Source organism: Hemicordylus capensis, chromosome 3 (assembly GCF_027244095.1).
Source record: "Hemicordylus capensis ecotype Gifberg chromosome 3, rHemCap1.1.pri, whole genome shotgun sequence".
NCBI lineage: Eukaryota > Metazoa > Chordata > Lepidosauria > Squamata > Cordylidae > Hemicordylus > Hemicordylus capensis.
In genome coordinates this window covers 60,870,276-60,890,287 of record NC_069659.1, presented here as the reverse complement: position 1 = coordinate 60,890,287, position 20,012 = coordinate 60,870,276, and the positions used below count along the sequence as shown (strand labels likewise).

Genomic DNA, 20,012 nt, shown 5'->3' with positions numbered 1-20,012 from the left:
GAGAGAGGGCGTGCACATACATCTTGCTTTTGGGCTGCCCAGAGGCATCTGGTGGGCCACTGTGTGAAACAGGATGCTGGACTAGATGGGCCTTGTGCCTCATCCAGCAGGGCTGTTCTTATGTTCTTAACCCTAGAGGCATAATAAGACTTACTTTCATCATCTGAATCGAATCCAAAGAGTGTCTGACACTTCTTTTGTGCAAGATGAAGCTGAAGAGCTTCTGGGTTACAGTAGGTGGTCAGGCATTTGCTGCATCTTAATCTCTCCGATTTGCTACAAGAGTTATCTTGCTCTGAACGGGTATCTACTTTTTCAGACAAAGTTTTTCTACGTTTTGGCATGCTGATATATCGTTCATCAAGGTAACTTGGAGGCAATGGTCTAACATAAGGCTTTGTTAAAATTAAGCCATATGAAGTATTTTCCGTTATCTGATTTGGTTTGGAAGATGTAGCAAGACTGTTTGATGGCATATCATTACAGTTCTGTGTATCTGGCAGAAGAGACCCATTTTCTGTCCTTGTTATGTCAGTCAGTTCTTCCAAAACAGTATCAAACGAAGCCTGTTCCAGTTCAGCGTGCCCATTGACTAGTTGGTCACTAACCACATTCTCAGAATTTGGCTCTACTGCAGGGATATTTTGGTCTATCAAATTCACAATGGTAGTGGTACCATCACATACATTTTCATTCCCATTTTGGGTGAGACTGTTTATTTTTTTCTCACTCTGGATGTAAGTCTTTGGTTCTGTGGAATCTTTCCTTGCTTTCCAAGTTGGAACTGGTAAGTCTGCAACAGCCTCCTTCGGACTATTACTTCTTCCTTTTTCTTGTACACTGCACTGGGGTTCCAAAACAATATCTGAAGAATTCTTTTCACTGACCTCTTCAGAAAGATCAGTTTTGTTTGAATAGTGTTGAGCTTCATGCTCATACAGCACTGAAAGGTCCTCAAAAAGCTCACAGCAGCCTGCAAAGTTACACTGAGCTTTAAATTCACTATGCGTTTTTGTATGCTCTAAAAGCTCAGTGGACAGCTTAAATCTCTGATTGCAGTTGAAGTGTAAACAAAAATATGCATTTGGATATACATGTTGCTTTAAATGATCAATAAAATGTTGAGAATCTAAAAACTTTCTCTGACAAAACCTGCATTTTCCTTTATTCCACTTCATTATATGTTCTTGTACCTTCAGATCAGTGGGATGAGCTTTCCGTGCATGTTTGTTCAGAAACCTTATCTTTTTAAAGACTCTAATACAGCCATTAGCAGGACACTTAAAATTACCAGCTTGGTCTTTAATGTCCAAATCATTTTGAGGACATAGCACACCATTTACTTTATGAAGTACGGGCAGCTCTTTACTCAGGCTATCACTTTCGGGTAATCCTTCTGTAGTTTCTGGATCAGGAGTGTTGTTTGAACAGCTGTCACAACTACCATTTTCAATAATATTATCTGGATAACCAACATGATTTTCAATTACATCCAATAAGGGTTCAGTATTTTGTATCATCTCCTGCTCAGTACTTGGAATTGCAACAGCCTCTAGTTTGTTATCTATAGAGCTCTCTAAGTTCCCATTTTCAAGAGACACATCTACATCAGAGCACTTCACTTCGCTTACATCGGGTGTTTCCAGATCATGGCAAGTAACAGCAAGGTGGTGCCTTTTCATCTTCTTGATGTGATTTTTTAAGTGCTTAAGCATGACTCCTTTTTGCCTGAATCTTCTGCGACACATCACACAGGAAAAACTGCCCTTTTTTTGATGAGCCTGTGCATGCCTCACAATGTGACCTCCAAGAAATTCCCTGTTGCATAACACACAACGGTGCCTAGGTACATTGTGATCTATTTTAGGCGATCCCAGAGTGATGTGGTTCTTTTTGGAATTACCATGACATTTCGACTGAGCTCCAGAAGGGTCGTCATGATCTAGTTCTCCTTTGCTTACATCAGAATGATCACCACGCAATGCTCGCCGTGTCTTCTGTGTATTTGCAGAAGCATGTTCCAGTGTACTTTTATTTACATCAGTTGACACTTTGTCCCTTAGCAGTGCTAAGCAGTTCTGCTTGATCATAGAGAAATTCCAGAACTCGGGATCAAAAAACAAACTCTTTTTCAAAATTGGAAGCAACTCAAAACGCACACGATTTTGAACAGAACTGGTTTGTTCGTTGTATTCTTCATCTGCACATTTATACAGGTGTTCAACGGTATCATAGGACCCAGAGCTGTGCTCAATGAAAAAGACAGAAAGAGCGCATATTCTGACAATCTCCAAGTCATTTGGCAAGAAGTGAGCAATGGATTTGTAGATCAGGCATTTCATTTTGGGATCATCACGGAGATCCAGCTGGAGAGCACTTCCACATATCTCCACACAAATCTGCAAGCCATCCTTGCCAACCTATGAGAAAGAAAAAATGAATAATAATAACTATAATGATACAGTATATTCTGCCACTAAAGATATTAAAAATCAAGAATAGAAAATGCTATAATTCAATTTGGTTAAGTGGTTTAAGATACTTCAATTAAAGAAAACAGGTACACAATAAGTTAATAAACAGTAAGTGAAATTCTGCAGAGTCCCCCATCAACAGTACTGTCCCAACTAAGCTGCTGCACAATTTCAAGGGCAGCCTCTATGGTATAGCACAGTGCTCTTTTCAACCTAAACAATGGAAAGGAACAATGTGCTGCTGCCTGGAAGTGGTTTAACGGCATTCTGCAGCAGCCCCTTGCTATACTGTTTGGGCTGCCTTTGTAGTTGTGCAGCAGTGGGTGGCTACCACTGACGGGGGACTGCAGAGAACGTAGCCTAGTAGTCCCAATACCAAATAATGTATCTGAACATAGGGCATAGTCCCAAACCTTTGCCACATCAGGGTTTCCCAATTCTCTACCATTGGGAGAAAGAAAAAGAGTTATGCACATGTGGATAGGCACAATTAGTGGATAGTGCCTATCCACAATCAGTATAGAGAAGGGACAAGTCAGTCCTTAGATGCTGCTTTGTAGCCCAGTCATAGGGCTCTTCTCACTTTAGCTGAGTGTTGTCAATGTGCATTTCATCATACCTAACTTTGAATTTCACAGTTGTACTAGAGAAGTTTCCTGCTCTTTCTGAGACCCCTCTGTATCGCTTCACATCTACCCTTAACTAGTGATGGAGTGAACACTGTCAAGTCAGATTAAAAACTGAAATTGGAAAAATGTGCCTGCCTTAACTCAAAAAGTCTTATTTCTGAGGATTCTATTGTATCTTCAATGATATCACTGAAAACGCAACAGAATCCTATCCAATCTCTCCCACAACTCCCTAGAAATTCCCAGCTCTCCTGCAGCCCCTTCCCTCTCTCCACTTACCTTTCTCATGGCTCCAACAATAGAAGCAGGAGAATTGATAGAAGTTTCTCTCTCCATGCACCCTGTTTCCCTCCCTGTTGCCTGGCATGGAAGCATCACAGTGTGCCAGATTCAAGGAGGGCTGAGATGAGAATTGTCTTTCCAGCACTACTGATCCACAGCAAAAGTAATGAAAAGACTACAGCTCCCAATCCTCCTTGCATCTGGCACTGTGATGACTATACGGAAAACCAAGAGAAGTTTCAGTCCCCTCCCTAATGTCTATCATTACTGCATGCCAGACTCAAGGCCTGGAATTTTAGTCTGTCGGGGATCACGTCTCTAACACAGTGGGCCAGATCCAAGGAACGTAAGAGACAAGACCTTACCACAGGTTGTCTAGTCAGTTCAAGAGGTGGGGTGGGCAAAATTGCAGGCAAGGACTGACAGGGAGCAGAAAACATCACTGCAAAACAGTGCAAGAGAGGCAAATAGGAAGGCCAGGTAAACCTCATGAGTCTCAGCTGATCTCTCACAAGGAGGCCAGGGGCCTTCAAGAGAGTTGCCATTTTGAGCATGAGACACTGATATGAAGCCCTAGAGCACAATCTGAGAGTCTTCCCAAAGTTTCCATCATGGCTCAATAATGCTGGAAAGACTAAATTTCTAGCATTCCTTGCTTCAAAAATGCTGTGATCACTCCATGCCAGACACAGGTAGGGGAGGAACATCTCTGCATTCTCCTGCTTCTCCCACAAGCAAGGTAAAGGGGTGGGAGTGGAGAGGAGGAAGAAGAGAATGAGTGGGAGAATTAAAATCAGAGCTGAGGAAGAATTTTGTATATCATTATGGTTTTCCCACAATATCATATTTGCAGTCAAATCCTGAATTACCAGGAATAAAGTTCAGCAGCATCACTACTCTCAACTCTTTATCTAAAAGATCTGTTTATATTTTTCTAGTTAGTAGCTGAATATATTGAATACCACAAGCCTCAACATTTCCTCCAAATGAAGCGGGCACTTTTAGAAACAAACTTTGTTTGACATACAGACCATTTTGCCATCTTTTGCTCTTAACCAGTAGCTGAACTAGGAACAATAATTTTGTATTACTCCATGATCCATGTTTTCTTTAAGAACATCTGTCAAGGCACTTTTCAATGGCTTTCTGAAATCATATACTTGTGATTTCGGCTGGAACAGCCTTCATCAGTCTTGGTTCACTGAAATAATTCTAATAGATTTGTAAAGGATAAGTCCTCAGAGAGGCCCTTAATTTCATATTCGTAATTTCATGGTAACCTTCAAGGATGCGGGTGGGGTGGGGGGAGGGAGAAGAGAAGAGTGAACTCATCTTCTCCATGGAGGAATACACAGTCTCCAGATGCATCTCACAGTGTATGCATCTTATTAAAGGAAGTCTCCATTATGGTGCATTTAAAAAAGGTTCTGCCCTGACCCCATCCCTCAAGCAATTCTTGCTGGAAGAAGTAAAAACATTCAGATTTCAAAGATGCTTTTGTCTATTTAGGGCTACAATACCAAGTTATGTATAAGAAGCATTACAAACTGTGGTTAAGTGCTAGTATGCTTCAGGGAAACATCTGAAAGTCATGAAACTGGTTTGAAGTGAGCCTAGAAACCAATTTACATTGACCATGGTTAAATGTAATGAGAGACGTAGGTCTGGGGCGGTATACAATTACGTTAGTAGCTATCCAGATTAAGTCCTGTTGAAATCAACTGAACTTAAAGTTAGTTGTAACACACTTATTTCATTTATTTCAATGACACAAGCTAGGCTAGCTATAGGCCACCTCCAGCCTTAGAGGCATGATACCTCTATATACCAGTTGCAGGGGAGCAACAGCAGGAGAGGGCATGCCTTCATCTCTTCACTGTGGGCTTCCCAGAGGGATCTGGTGGGCAACTCTGGAAAATAGGATGCTGGACTAGATGCCTTGAGCCTGATCCAGCAGGGTTGTTATTATGTAGACATGATGCTTAACCATGACTAAATAGTCAGGTTACTGCCCATAATCTACACCAAAGAAATCACAGCTGGGAAGTTTCCCAGCCTTGATGGTGAGCAGGTCTCATGGGATCACCTTGTACATACACACCCTGCCGAGGAACAGGGCATAGTTTTGCAAGTGTTTCATGGTATGCTTGGATTTTAACCAGGATTAAAGTGACAAACAACAGCACTAACCATGTCTGTCTGTACTGCTCCTATGTCAAATGTGCATGGCTAAACGCTATTTGGGTCAATATTGTCTATACATCTCAGAAACAATGTTCATTCAGTTGATAAAGCAATTGTTCACTGCAGCAAGTAGTCTTTAGTAAGTATTTAAAATAATGTGTCCAAGACAAATAGGTAGCAAGAATACTAACTTACTTCATCTTTAATAACTTTCATAAAAGGGAAAATAACCCTTATATTTGTAGCAATCCTTAGAAGGTGGTAGCATTGATCAACAAAAACCTGTTTTGATGGATTAGATTTAAGCTGTAGTTTGCTCCAAATAAAGATCAGTTCCCTATAAAATAGAGAGACAGCAATATCTTAGCATGTAATACAAGTAGAAGCAGAGTGTATTTGTACATGTTCATATGAATGCTACTAGGAATGCATTTTAATCATTAATGTATTTGTTACATATTATTCAGGGCTAGAAAACCCAATGTGAATAGTGCCATCTACCCTGCTTCCCTTCTGAGGTGCAAAGCAGCAAAAGAATGTTACTCTTTTTCCATGGCTACAGATACCCTCCCCCACAAGTGCTCCCTGTGAACTGGAAGTAGGCCCCCAAGGGTTACACAGTCCCAAGGGCCTACGCCTAGTTTGCAAGGAGCACTTCCAGCTGAAGGGGGAAAGAATCCGTGAAGATTGCTACGCACTGCATGCACAGCACAACTCTGTACTACTAAACACTACAAAGGCAGTTTGCCTGCTGCACCTCTGTTTAAACTACACAACCTTTGTCTAAACTACAAAACACTTGAACTCTGTATTTGCTTATTCATTCACTCTACATAAAACTTGCTACATATACATTTGCGCGCACACACACACACAAAATATGCAAACACCACAACTTTTTAGTACTCCAGTGTTTGGTGATGTTAGTCATCAGAATCTAAAGGCATTCACCACAACTCAGCAACAAGGTGTGCTCCAAACAAGTTGCCTACACATTTCACAGTTTTTTAATTTCCTCTTGACTTGGGCACAGGAAATCCATTTGCTGGACCTATGTGTTTTTCTGCCACTTATGGAAAGACGTATTCTAAAGCATTCAATGCTGGCCTTATTGGATAGTTCAGGTACTGGACATTCTGCATTTTTCTACATACATGCACACCAATGAGTTCTTCTAATACAACACTCAGAAAACGGGACTCTCTCAGCTTTGCAGCATTGTGGTGCCAGTCCAGACTGTTGCCAGTCCATATTACGAAGCTTGCAATCACCATATTACAGAGCAGTGTCACTGGCTCAGGTTCCTTTATTCTTCCCTGCATTTTCCTCTTCTGGAGAATCAGAATTTCTCCAGTCTTACTGCTGGTTTCCTAGTCCCTGAAAAAAAGACTGGCCCAGTTCCTAAATAGAAGTGTTAAAGGCAGACTGAATGTACATAGCTAACTTTTCAGCTGCAAGACAGGTGACTAGTAGCTCTGCAGCTTAGAAAGTGATAAGTTAATAAGGGTATTTAAGATTTATTAAAGGCAGCTAACATCTTTCATAGGACTTCTGTTTGCAAATAGCATTGAAAATAAGCTGCATTTCAGCAAGTGGGGAGTAAGTGTGATGTAATGCTTGGATTAGAATCAAGGAGACTGGTTCTTAGCCTTGTTCAAGTATGAAGATATCTGGATTACCTTGAGCCAGTCACTATAGCCCAATTCAGACATTATGCTGTAAGAGTGTACAGATATCTGTACACTCATACACGTGTTGTGTTAATGACTGTACCTGCGATCATTTTAGAAGTGAACCTGGATACAGGCCCTTCAAATGCACAGTACATATAGGAAATGTTCTTCTGTACCAGTGTCCAGCATAACATGTGAATGACTGTACCTGTGTACACTGTACACTTGTACTAATGTTGAACATACAGTGTGAATGGGGCTTATCTCTCAGCCTAATCTACCTGGTTGTTGAAAGGATTAAATAAAGAGGGGGAGACAAAACCATGTACACCACCCTTGAAGGAACAGTGGGATAAGCATGCAGCAAACACAAAGCTTCTTGTGATAGAGGATCACGAGGGTACTTAAACACTGAAATGAGAGTCACTTCAAGTTTTCAAGAAAGGTCCTCAGTTTCTTCAAATTATAATATGCCTATCTTATAGCAGGGTGTCAAACTATTAAATTGGGTTAAGTTCCGGTTCTATAATTTTAAAATTCTGATTCAGACATTCTTTAAAAAGTGGTTCAATAACTAGTTCAGGCACTTTGAACTAGTTAATATATTATTCTGAAAAGAAAGTTACTCTTTTGCTCGCAGTGTGAATAGAGTGATATTTATATTGAGAATGGAAAACTACAGTAACAGCAACCACATATACACACCATTGAAGAAATTCCACTTTCATGGGTTCACTCAAATATATTTTTCTGTAGATATGTTGATAATAATTAATAGATAACGTTTTATGAACTACTGGGGAGAGAATGTTTAACCTTTAGGCAAGATCTTGATTATTGATAACAACACTTGTTCCAAGGATGAGATGGAAGTCCTTATAGTGTGTGTTTGTGAGTGTTTGTGTTATTTGTGTTTGTCTTTTGATGTTGTCAAAATTCAATAAAAAGTATGTGCAAAAAAAATTATATTTTTCATGTGATAGCAGGATATTCAATCTGATTTCCCTCACAGTTTTACATCATCCATTAAATCTCTCAATTGCAAAGCTGTTTGCTGTATAAGAAGCGAAGTTAATCTACAACAGGGGAAACATTAACAAACTAGGTTATCTTCTGAGGGTGGGGAAGCAACGTTTTCATTTAAAAGCCAATTCTATATATTGAAATTTATAGAATTTGATGGAATAAGTCCTTTGGAGTAACTCCCGAGCAGTACTATTGAGTAACTTACTCTGGATGTCAGTCAATGGGGCTTACTCCTTGGTAAACAGACTGAAGAATTCACTCCAAGCACCCTTATTATACAGCTTTAGTTCCTGCTTCTAGAAGGACAGAAGATTGTAGTTGCCAACAAAAAAACTTGGAAATGAAGTATTTCCCAGAACCAAAAGAAAATAGTAACTTCCTATTTTTAAATATGTGCAAAATCTCTTCAATAGTTTAGCCTTGCTAATACTTTGAAGTCATAGATTTTGCAGTCAGTGCAGCTTCAGTATGCCCCTACTAACGTAGAAATTTTAAATGGATAGCTTTCCAGGACGAAAAATGAAACACACCAATCAGTGGCCAGAAGATACAAAGCTTGAGTATTTAGGACCGTATTACTGTAAGACAGTAATAATGTGTTACAATTCTACTGAGTACTTTGGACATGAATCTGAAATCTGTTAAGCTATATCACTATAAAGATAGCATTTACCAGATAAAATACATATCTCCGTTTTGGAGTTGTGGAATAAGGAATGCTTCACAAAGGTTCAAGGCTAAGGCGGTCTTCCCTTCTTTTGCAATGTTGCAGATTATTTCAACACCATTCTTGCAGTCAGTCCTAAGCAAGTGCTATAAAAACCAAAAGGATATCAATTTAGATAAGTTTAGTAATAGAATAACTACCATTTAGCAGTAATTAGAATCCTAACATAGTTTGGGGAACAACAGAAGGATAGGAAGAAGTTTATTATGGTAAGTATTATAAGAAAGCATATTTGAATATTGTGTACACTTTGCTTGGCAACTTGCAACAACCATTTTAATGTTAGCAGTGTACCCAAACGTACGTAACAAAGGGATAAAAATTAACTACAGAAAATTATAGAAATTCACTTCTAATATAATTGACAAAAGTAATAAAATTAAAATTCACTCTAGATTGTATGTATTTTTATTCGGTCCAGCACAAAACTACTACTGAAAGATGAGTAAAATAACACTAACCAAGTAGTTTATTTGCAGAAAAAGAATATGGCCTCAAATAATTTTAAGTCTCCTGAAAAGTCAATGTATGTCATGAAAGTAGACTGTATGCAGAAAGTAGTTCTTCAGACAACTGGGAGCTAGAGTGGTAAAGCCATCATTGCCCATGTTAAACACATTCAAATATTTCAATCTCCGCATGACTTCCGATCAAAATAGTTTTGAAGCTTCATGAATTGTATATCTTGGAAAAGTTGAATTAACTTCCAGAGCATGACTAGCAGTTTGCATATTTAAGTTTGGCCTAATAGTCACAGAACCTATATTGAATGATGAGCAACATTTCCCCAGCCGAGTTTTTTTTAAAAGGTTTTAATTATGAACATTTATCCAAACATCGATTGTAAAGTTCCATCTCTCATATTCAAGTATATTTTCTTTAAAATGTTTCTTTAAGGCAAAGAATTGATTTGATCAAAAGATGTTTACAATTTGTACTCATCAGTTTCATCTCTCTATTGATCCCTAGGCCGTAGCTCTCTCCCCCAAATCTGAATAGTTTACTGAGGCTAGAACAGGGCTAGTGCCATGGTAGCATTAAAGAGGATATAACTCCTGTTGCTAATCATAAGCCCTGAACGGCTTAGGCCCGAGTTACCTTAGAGAGCGCCTTCTTCTGCGTGATCCCCACCGCACATTAAGGTCATCTGAGGAGGTTCGTCTCCAGTTACCACCAGATCGTCTGGTGGCAACTCAGAGGCGGGCCTTCTCTATAGCTGCTCCGGGGCTGTGGAATGCGCTCCCTGCGGAAATCCGTAATTTGAATTCTTTATTAGCCTTCAGGAGAGCCCTTAAAACGTATTTGTTTGGCCTGGCTTTCCAGGGTTTTTAAATTTTAACCTGATTTTGGGGCTTTTAATTACTGGAATTGTTTAATTGCTGTTTTAAAATGTTTTAAATTTGTTGATTGTTGTTATATTGTTTTTAGTTTGTTTTAGCTTTTTTTTGTTTTAGTGGTTTGTTTTAATTGTAAACCGCCCTGAGCCATTTTGGAAGGGCGGTATATAAATCAAATCAAATCAAATCAATCAATCAATCAATCAAATAAATAAATAAATAAATTTCTACATAGCTGTAATATTAAGCACAAGAATGTTTTTAAAAGATATAAATTTGGCCACATGTACTTTGCTATAATGAAAAAGCTGTATGTGCAAAAGAAGCTGCATTACTAAGTAAGACAAAGGTATATGGACAGACTATACCTCCTGGAATAGCTGATCTTCTAATCGTGACATATATAGACACGTGAAAAATGCTTGATGGAAGTAAAGATCTTTGCTAATATCAGGATGATTCATACAAGATTTGATGAGAGCCATTGCCTCAGGGATGCGTTCACAGGCAATAAGATATCTGGCACGTAATTCAAAGAACAGTGGATTTTCAGAGCTTAAATATTTGTTAACTGGCAAAAAGGAAAAAAAGACAAATAATTAGACTGCAACAACCTTATTTACAAAGTAGGTTAAACAGCTCAGTTTGAGAGATAATTCCTCTTAAAAATTAAGACAAATTAAACAGCTAGGAACATGCATCTACAGAGAGCTAGTTGTCTTAGAAAATAAAATAATTAGAAGCAGGCCCTTGATACAAAGGATTGTATACCAACTGTCTCAGAAACCAACATACAAAATTCATACAGTGATGGGAAACAGTAATGCATCCCCATGATTCTCTCACATTCATGCTCCTTGTGACTGACTAATGAAAACTGTAAGCCCTCTGAACAAAGTTCACTGAGGCAAAGGCTTCCTTATTCGTCAAACCTGGAGAAATATGTGCCTATGCAACTGATGCATATATGAAGTTGTTTTAAGGAGGAGGAATTTCTGCTCTTGCTTATTTCAGTAGCAACAGACAGAAAACCTTAAACATCAGCAGCCACTAGGCTAAGACTACTTTTTTGACATCAGACTTCACATCATAAATTGGCTACATGATTGCAGCAACACAGCTTGGCCCATTAACTCAATATGCAAGACTCCTCTCAACATGAAAGGTCTTGAAAGAGAAAGGCATGTAAAACTGATCACACCTTCCTATGAATATCACTTCTGCTTCCCCAGACTATGAGGTAATTCTATATAGGTTCTAGGTAAAGAGACTATTCAGGCATTTCCCCCCTAGAAAAAACTGAATTGTTATCACTGAAACGAAACCTCATGCCTGAGGCAGGTATAAGTATGCCAAGTGGGTCCCTAGACAGAACCCTGGGGGATGGGCACATGTCAAGTTGCTCATGGATTATCCGCCATGACCAATGGACTCCAGTCCATTTTAGATATGAGTAAAACTGTCAGCTCCACTCATACCAACTATATCCCTACTAAAGAGCAGCCTATAGACAATCAAATGATACTGTAAGGTCAAACATAATCAGAACAGCCAACTGTCCACATTCTAAATTCAGAAGCAGGTAACTCCTTAACTGGCAAATCAGTTTATGGGAAATCATGAAGAAAAATCACTCTCAGACTTTTTTCACTATTTATGGCAAAGAATGAGTACCTAACTCCTGAGAAACTGGCTTTGCTTTAAGAACAGCCTGTAATACTGGATCCTCCCAAGGTCCTCCATCTCTGATAATGCGAGTCACCAACTCCAAGTTAACATTTCCATATCTGCTCAAGAGGTTCTGACATTCCTAAAAGGAAATCAATATTAAATAACTGTTTTTAAAAATAGTGAGAAGCTGCTAGCAAATTATTTCATAACATCAAGCACAAGGTCTGAATGAAGACAGTGCATAAATAAAACTAAGCTTTAAATTAAAAAAACAACCCAAAAAACACGTTACCCTAGATCAGCAATGTCCAACTAGTGGCCTGCTGCTCTCCACTCCACTCCACCCCACCCGAATATCAACCAGATCAGAAGGAAACTCAAGTGCCATTTTATGGACAACACTCTTCTGCTTCTCTCAGGCAGCTCTCCAGTGTAATGAGAGGGCAGCAGAGATGTTTCTGTGCATATCAAAGGGATAGTGCTGTTAGTTAGTAGCGCTGATAGTTAGTAGCGTTGACAGTGTAGGAAGTCTGGATGTGGCACAGTCCTGGCCAAAAGGTGCATTGCTCTCAGGCTCCCCTCTCAACAGATCAACGTCTTGGAAACTGAAGCCTGAAAGACTTCCCCTGGCTGGAGCGGGGGCAAAGCACTGACTCCTATCTTTGGGCGGGGGGGGGGCAGAGAGGGCAAGAAAACAGGGTCTATCCTTACAGGCTGAATAGGTAGCTCATCCTTGCCCTAGAAAGGTTTAACATTAAAAGCTAAGTAATCATACTGGTTATGTACAGATATTAGCATAAGAGATTTACCAACAACTTCATATTTAGACTGAAAGTTCTTTGGAGGCATGATGCTCTAAAGCAACACGTACACTGATAACACAGTAATAATAGCAGCTATTTAACATACATATAAACAGTAACTGAGGTTACCTGGATTGAACCCAAAATATCTTTTAAAGGATCTTCATAGAATTCATCCTTGCCAAAGAACAGCAGCAATTCAAAAAAACTCCTAGAAACCAAAGCAATTATGAATCAAAAGCTAGACACAAATGAAAGAAGTAGTTTCACAAGTTTTGAGTGCAGAATTGTGAACAGAGCAGCGATGTAGCTCAAGCCCCTGTGGGCTACGTGTCAAAGCATATATACACAACAGTATACAGTGCAGACAGAGCCTTGACGTGTTCTCATGAATGGATCCAGTCAGGATGTGGGGCGCCACATTCTGCACCAGCTGAAGCTTTGAGGACAACTCCACAGAACACCAGAGTCTAACCTGAAAGTTAGCAAAGGTTTTGCCAAACAGAATTACTGGAATTCATTCCCACCCACTACTGCAACCTAAAATTTCCAGTGCAGAGACAGACCCAGGAGCACCCCAAAGATGAAAAACTGAATGATGAGGGACTACTATATTTATATCATCCATAGCTGATCCCGTCGTATACATTACAGGGCTCATCAGTCAGTATGAACTCTGCCTTGTCAAGATTTAGCTTCAGTCAGCTCATCTGTATACACTCCCCCACCACACAATGCGTAAGCCCCCAAACTGCAGGATCTGGTCAAATAGAAACGATAGAATTTAGTGCCACTGAACTCTAAACTCTCTGGATGGTTCCAACAGCACCAAATACACACTAGAGCTCTTCTCACAATCAGTGAGAAGAGCTTGTGGGCTGTCTGCGAGGAAGGAGGGTTTAGCCTACCTCCGATGAGTCCCTGGGCAGGTGGATCGCCTGCCCAGACGAGCGGCAGCTCGCCCGGCTGCTCCAGGGGTCGGGGTGCCGGGATGCACAGCCACATGTCACTCCACCTCCATGAGCCCAAATAATGCACCGCACAAGTGCACGGTGCATTACTGGGACACTCACATACACTTGAGTGTGCCAGCAATGGCTGCAAGGAGCCACGGCTGACACACAATCAAAAAAATGAAGTGAGTGTTCACCTTTAACCTCCTTTTAGCAGGAGGCTACTTTGGTGGGTTTGCCGCTGTGTAGCCACCGGCATCAGGCACAATCCCAGTGGTTCACACGAGCGTGCAAGACCGGGCTAGTCTCCCTTAGCCCAGTTTTGCATGCTCGTGTGAATAGCCTCACTGAAATAGTTTTTTTGGGGGTGGGGGGATGGAACAAAACAAACCTTGATTAATTCCACTGAACTACACAATGGTCTCATCAACAGTACCTCACAAATCAAAGGCAGTGTCTACAAAGAACTGTTTGACAGGAGCAGCCATAGCCACCACTGTCCCTAGCTAGGGAGGAAGCCATCTCCATCAAACCCACTTCTGTGAGGATTCTGTCATCAGTTTTGTCTACAAAGAACTGGGTGGCAAGAGCAGCTATAGCCACCATCCTCTGCTGCCCTTTTCTTCTATTTTGCTATGGCCTGCTTTATTAATTTTAATTGGGGTTTTTGGACACTATAATGCAAAATCAGTACAAAAATTAAATAAAAGTATTAATGATTTTGATTTCAACTAGTTCCCAGGAAAGACAGTAATCTAGATACTCAAAACTGCAATATCAGTATAATGGCCAGGTCTAGAAACCAGAAAGCTATGGAAGTTGTAGATCAACCACTACCACAAAAACAGGGAAAACTGTACAAGGGGCAGTAACAGCCCAGAGAAGCTACTTCAAGATTTTATTAACTTTAGTCTTGAGTTTTTCAATCTATCCTGTAAAGGGGACAAATTTATTATCCCAGCTAGCAACAACTAAGTCTCCCTAGCTGGCCTTCACCAGCAGGAAGGGTCTGATCTAGCAGCCTCCTAAGTCTAAACACCCATTCTGCACTGACTGCCACCTCCACCCCCGCGCGCGCACACACACACACAACTAAGCTTCCAATATTTCAAAACAGAGTCTGCTCTGGAACTTGCTACACAAGTCTAATGACTACAAACTAGCCAACATCCAGATGACATGGCACCAATGCAATGGGATTTACTATTGTGCAAGTGGTCTGTGAATGATTTTTGGCTTCCCCTCCATTTCCTCTGTAACTGCTTGTGAGCTGCAAAGGGAATTCTAAGAATCATGCTACCCCTCGACTGATTAGCAGCTATGTCGCAGTGGCATGGCATTAGTCTAGATGCTGGACATTATCTGCAGAGATGGCAGACTTGAAACAGACAAGGGATTAACGTGAAAATTTATAATCTGAATACAGATATGTTTTTGACCACAACACTGCAAGATGCAAGTGAACAGGTTTGCTTCATTAAATACGTGTATTTGTAATTTATAACTTAAAATAAGCAAACATTAGGCAGCATCCAGACTCAGTTAATCATGATGAAGTCCCACTGAAATTAATGGGACTTAAACTAGCTGTGACTAATCTGTCTTAATGGTGCTTAATCAACTAGTGCTTAATCCTGACAATAGTGCTTAATCATGACTAACTAGTCTGGATGCTGTCCACTACCACTGCAAAATTACTATATTGCAAGTATTTCAGACACTGTAGTTCGTTTCCCCCTTAAAAACTGAAATTACTAGCATCCTGTCCACAACTAGCTTTCCCCAGGACATTTTCAGCCCAATTAAGTCACAGCTCACTGGAAGAGAGCGACTGGTTGAATCATTCACACAGTCATTCTAAAAGATGGGCAGAAGAGGACAAGAAATGTCACTTATGAAGACCTATGGCCATTCCTATGTGAATGGATAGAAGTATGTAGTTTGTTACGGACAGCTACCTATAGCAGGGCTCAACAAATCTCAGGCAGCAGCTCACCATGATAAGGAGCCATGCTTAAAGGGAACAAGGCAGGGAATCTGCCACTCCATGAAGCAAAGGCATCATTTTGTTGTAAACCGACCAGAGACATAAGTTTTGGGCGGTACAGAAATGTTTTAATAAGTTAATAAATAAATCATCGCTAGTGGGCAGTACTAGCTGGCAGGATGCCATGCTGGCACACATGCAAAATCAAGGGTGACATAATGGACTAGTGACAGAAACAAGTGGGCAAACAATTATAAATGAAAGAAAATAACTCATGAACACTGAAAATGATGGAGGGAAGGAAAGAGGAAGAGAAAGAAGGTTGCCTGTTTAAACCAGATATCTGAAACCCTGAAGGCTGAAAATGAGTGTAGCTCCTACATTTCTGGGCTGGCTCCTGGATCTAAATAAAATTTGTCAGGGCCTGACCTATGGAATGCTTGCTATAGCAATAAACTTGCAAACAATGAGCCAAATTAGTTTTCTCTGCAAATTTTAAAAAAGTTCATAAAATTGTACAATTGCCCTTGAGGATTAATTTCTTGAATGACAGTGAGTTATCGAGAAAGATAGTACAAAAATTTAATAGGAGGAACAAAAAAGTTACTCACAAGGCTAGGCTACTCAATACACACTGTACGTGTTCACATTCTGCTGGGAATGATACACATGCAGATGTGAAGCAACAAAGTGCAGTCTGAAGTACTTGAAGTTGTGGTAAAGGAACCTGCCATCTTCCAGCATAGTCTTCAACAACCTGTTGTGGGGGGAGGGGGGGAGAGTACATATTAGAATTGGTCAGAAATAGTACATAAGTAGAAATATAGAAAACGTGACAAGTTATAAAACCAAAATATCCTTTGGATCATACCTAGCAGATGAACAGTTTGCTGCCAGCAGCAGTCAAGCTAGCACAAATAATCACAATGGCTGACATTCAGACTAACCAAGCACTGGTGCTACAGGAGAAGCACTGGTATAGGACCAGTGCTTCTGAAGAATTCCAGAGTAAAGCTGTACTAGTGCTTGCGTGGGTGGGGAGGGAGTAAATTTTGACAATTTACCATCTGAAAAATGTTTCCCTGGGGGCTACACAACTGTCAGACACATATTTTTGGGCAGCAGAGTGCTTCTGGGGAAGGGGAAGTTGTCAAAATCCACCCCACCCACCCCCCTGCATGAATGGTGAGGCTGAATTAGTTGAGTTCTTTAGAAGTACTGGTGCTTCATTAGTCTGGATGACAGTCAACAACTTGAGGCACAGCCACACTGGCAAATATTTGCTCCTTCTATACAAGCCCATGGTCTGTAAATTACCAGCAGTTACAATATAATTGAGTATGCTTGAATGTACAGAATTATGATCAAGGTCCCAGATGAAACAGTGTGGATTTTTTGAAACTCCATTACCACCAGTGGTTAGAATTCTTTTTACTGGAAAAATTGTATTATTTTACAAACATGCACAAATATAAACACCATCCCACAGATTTCTCCAGAACCCTTTTAGGGAAAGATTTCTTATTGTGGACTCGTGTTTTAAGTAAACTGAACTCACTTTTTAACATGGCGGGGGAATGGAGGCACCTGCAGGCATTTAGAAATTAGCATCTCTTCCAGGCATCTTCCATCAAGTCTGATGACAGAATCCAATACAGGGATGAAGAAGGAAAACTGAAGGTAGGCAGTTAGACCTTGTCTATGTGGACTGGCTGTGTGTGCCTTTATTTTACAAAGCCCATTCACTCTGTTTACAGTTCCTAATATTTCAAATATTCTGCTCCAAAATTTAGAGGGAGTGGGAGAGAGTAGAAGGACTTGAGTTCTTGAGTATGGGAGCTGGAAACAGAAGCTGCATCAGCTTTTATTTATTTACTTATTTATTTTAAGTATTTCTATACTGCCCAAAATTTGCATCTCTGGGCAGTTTACAATTAAAATCATTTACAACGTTTAAAACCCAGTATTAACAATTTTTAAACTAAGAATCTAATTAAAAGCCTGGGTAAATAAATGTGTCTTCAGTGCCTTTTTAAAAGTTGCCAGAACTTTTTAAAATGGTATTTCGAATAATATTTTTAGAGTTCACCTTCATGAATATCTTGGATGTTCCATTCACCAAAGATGGGATAAGCAACACCTTAACAGTTGCTTCTCCTCAGTGGACAGGGGCAGAATCCATGTTTGGCTTTAGATTAATAGGCAAGCAGCAACCGGATCCAAAATACTTCCTTACTCTCCTCAAACACCCAGCTTCTCTGTCCCTCAAACAAACCAAATCTGTACATGTTTGTGGGATATATCTTTTGAGATAGGCAATCCACAATGCTTCCTATAGATAACTGCAAGTTCTTCCCGCCTCCAGCAACACAACTATCATTTATTTGAAGTATTCCAAGGCAAGTTGTTTTGAGGATGACCAAGGGTCAGCTGGGATTGGGAAAAGTCAGCTTTCTGTCTTGTTGATGGAAGAGTTTATGGTAAACACTTTAACTCCATGAGAGCTTCATTTGGAAATCGTGATGCCTCTATATGGAAGTGTATATCACCAGTACATCAGCTGCCTGTTATTGAAAGGGGGGAATTCTCATATAAATTCAAAAAATTAAATTACTACTACATGCCTCATTCCAATGCTGTTGTACACTCATGATATTAATTATTCTTCACTTATTCACCTTGTGCTAGAAAAGGGATTACCACTATACTGTACAATCCTATTGACTTCTCTGACTTCACATCTTGAAACAGACCTTAGAACACAGCGGTGTGTGGTGCTTGAGGTAAGGCGCAAAATGCTGCCTTGCCCCATAGACCTAGTGGGGGTCAGCCCCCTTTCAAAACTGACCTTTGAAGGCATTGAAAGTGCATGGGGGGCAAGGAAAAGGAAAAGTTGCTAGAAGCCTCCTCTTCCCATGCTATGGGTAACTACTACTTGCTTTCATTAATATTTTAATGAGTAACTAATAATTGTTTTCATTAATATTTTTAATAATTAATTTTAATGTAATCATTAATGTGCTGAAAAATTACCTCAGCCCCTGCCTACCAAGTCATGGTTGGTTCCAGCCCACCAGGATATTTGACTTGTGTACCCCTGCATATGTGAGAAACTCGATGTGTTCCCTCTCTAGTTCCTTATCACCCAGCCGTGAAAAGACTACACATGTCCTTTGCAGATGAATCAGTTAAAAAGTCACTCTTATATGCTATTGTTTCTCGTATCTATTGACGCTCATTTATCAAAAAATAAATGGGTATGAAGCAATTTTTAATGAATAACAAAGGACAAACATCTATTGAAGTTATGATATTAGATACAGTACTGTCAGCCAATTATACTTTATAGAAGACTAAATAGAAGGAAAACTTACAGCATGCTATCCAGGGAAAGGGTAGATTTTTGTCCTTCTATACTAAAGATTTTAACTTCTATTTCAGTCTATGTCTGGACTAACTGAAAATTGAGATAATGGCTAGAAAATGTTATTTCTAGACCTGCTCACTGTTAATTATGCACGATCCTATTCCATAGCAATTGTTTAAGATTTTCCATTCTTAAATGTGCAAATGTTCCTTTTATTAGGAGGTCAAAGACATATTTGCACATACATTATGTCACTGTTCAAAAGTCAAGAAATACTATAAAATAAAATGAATATTTTTTGTTTTAGTGTTTAGTGATTTATAGGACTTTTAACTCTTTGGCTTGTCTTTGAAACTATATGAAAGTCACAGTACCTAAACAGAAACAACAAAACCTGTAAATAGCTATTAGACTAGTATTTACAAAATACTACTAGACAATACAACCAATATCAACAAGAGAGAAGAGACTGATTAAATATGGAATCTTAGAATTGTGACATTAATTGCATATAAAACAAACCCCAAAAGGTAATTGCACAACTCTGGATTTTAATAGTAAATAATCCTAAAGCAAGCTATTTACATCAAGCAAACAATTCATGCTTATTTTAGTTAACAAAATGTATGCCACCTTTCAAATAAGTGTTCCAGGTGGCTTATGATCAAATACACAACAAGACTCTGCCTCTTCTAACAGCTCACCAGAACTGAGGCAGCTGAAGGAGGGCCCTTGTAAACTGAGTGGACTAACAATCAGTTGAAGAGGTAAGCAATACTTCATGAGCCTGGTCCCAAGCCATTTAAGATCTCCGAGTTGTGCCAAGGCCTGCGACTCAGTGTAGTTGTCTTCTCAGCCACCTAATCATAGTCAGTCATCTAATTACAGTGATCTTCTAA

At 39.7% G+C, this 20,012-nt stretch overlaps 1 protein-coding gene across 3 annotated transcripts in view; it reads right to left on the bottom strand.

Moving 5' to 3' along the window:
- The window catches only part of ZNF654 (zinc finger protein 654), a 34,286-nt gene that overhangs the window by 6,718 nt on the left and 7,556 nt on the right, over window positions 1-20,012 (bottom strand). For 2 of the 3 annotated variants that reach the window (XM_053310895.1, XM_053310894.1), the window contains exons 2-8: window positions 16,358-16,503; window positions 12,936-13,017; window positions 12,007-12,142; window positions 10,701-10,903; window positions 8,942-9,081; window positions 5,765-5,906; window positions 155-2,420 (exon numbers count right to left, since the gene is read on the bottom strand). In XM_053310895.1, coding sequence (XP_053166870.1) covers window positions 155-2,420; window positions 5,765-5,906; window positions 8,942-9,081; window positions 10,701-10,903; window positions 12,007-12,142; window positions 12,936-13,017; window positions 16,358-16,503 — 3,115 coding nt within the window. Of the gene's footprint in view, window positions 1-154; window positions 2,421-5,764; window positions 5,907-8,941; window positions 9,082-10,700; window positions 10,904-12,006; window positions 12,143-12,935; window positions 13,018-16,353; window positions 16,504-20,012 lie in introns of all 3 variants that reach the window. The other variant, XM_053310897.1, reaches the window with a different exon arrangement.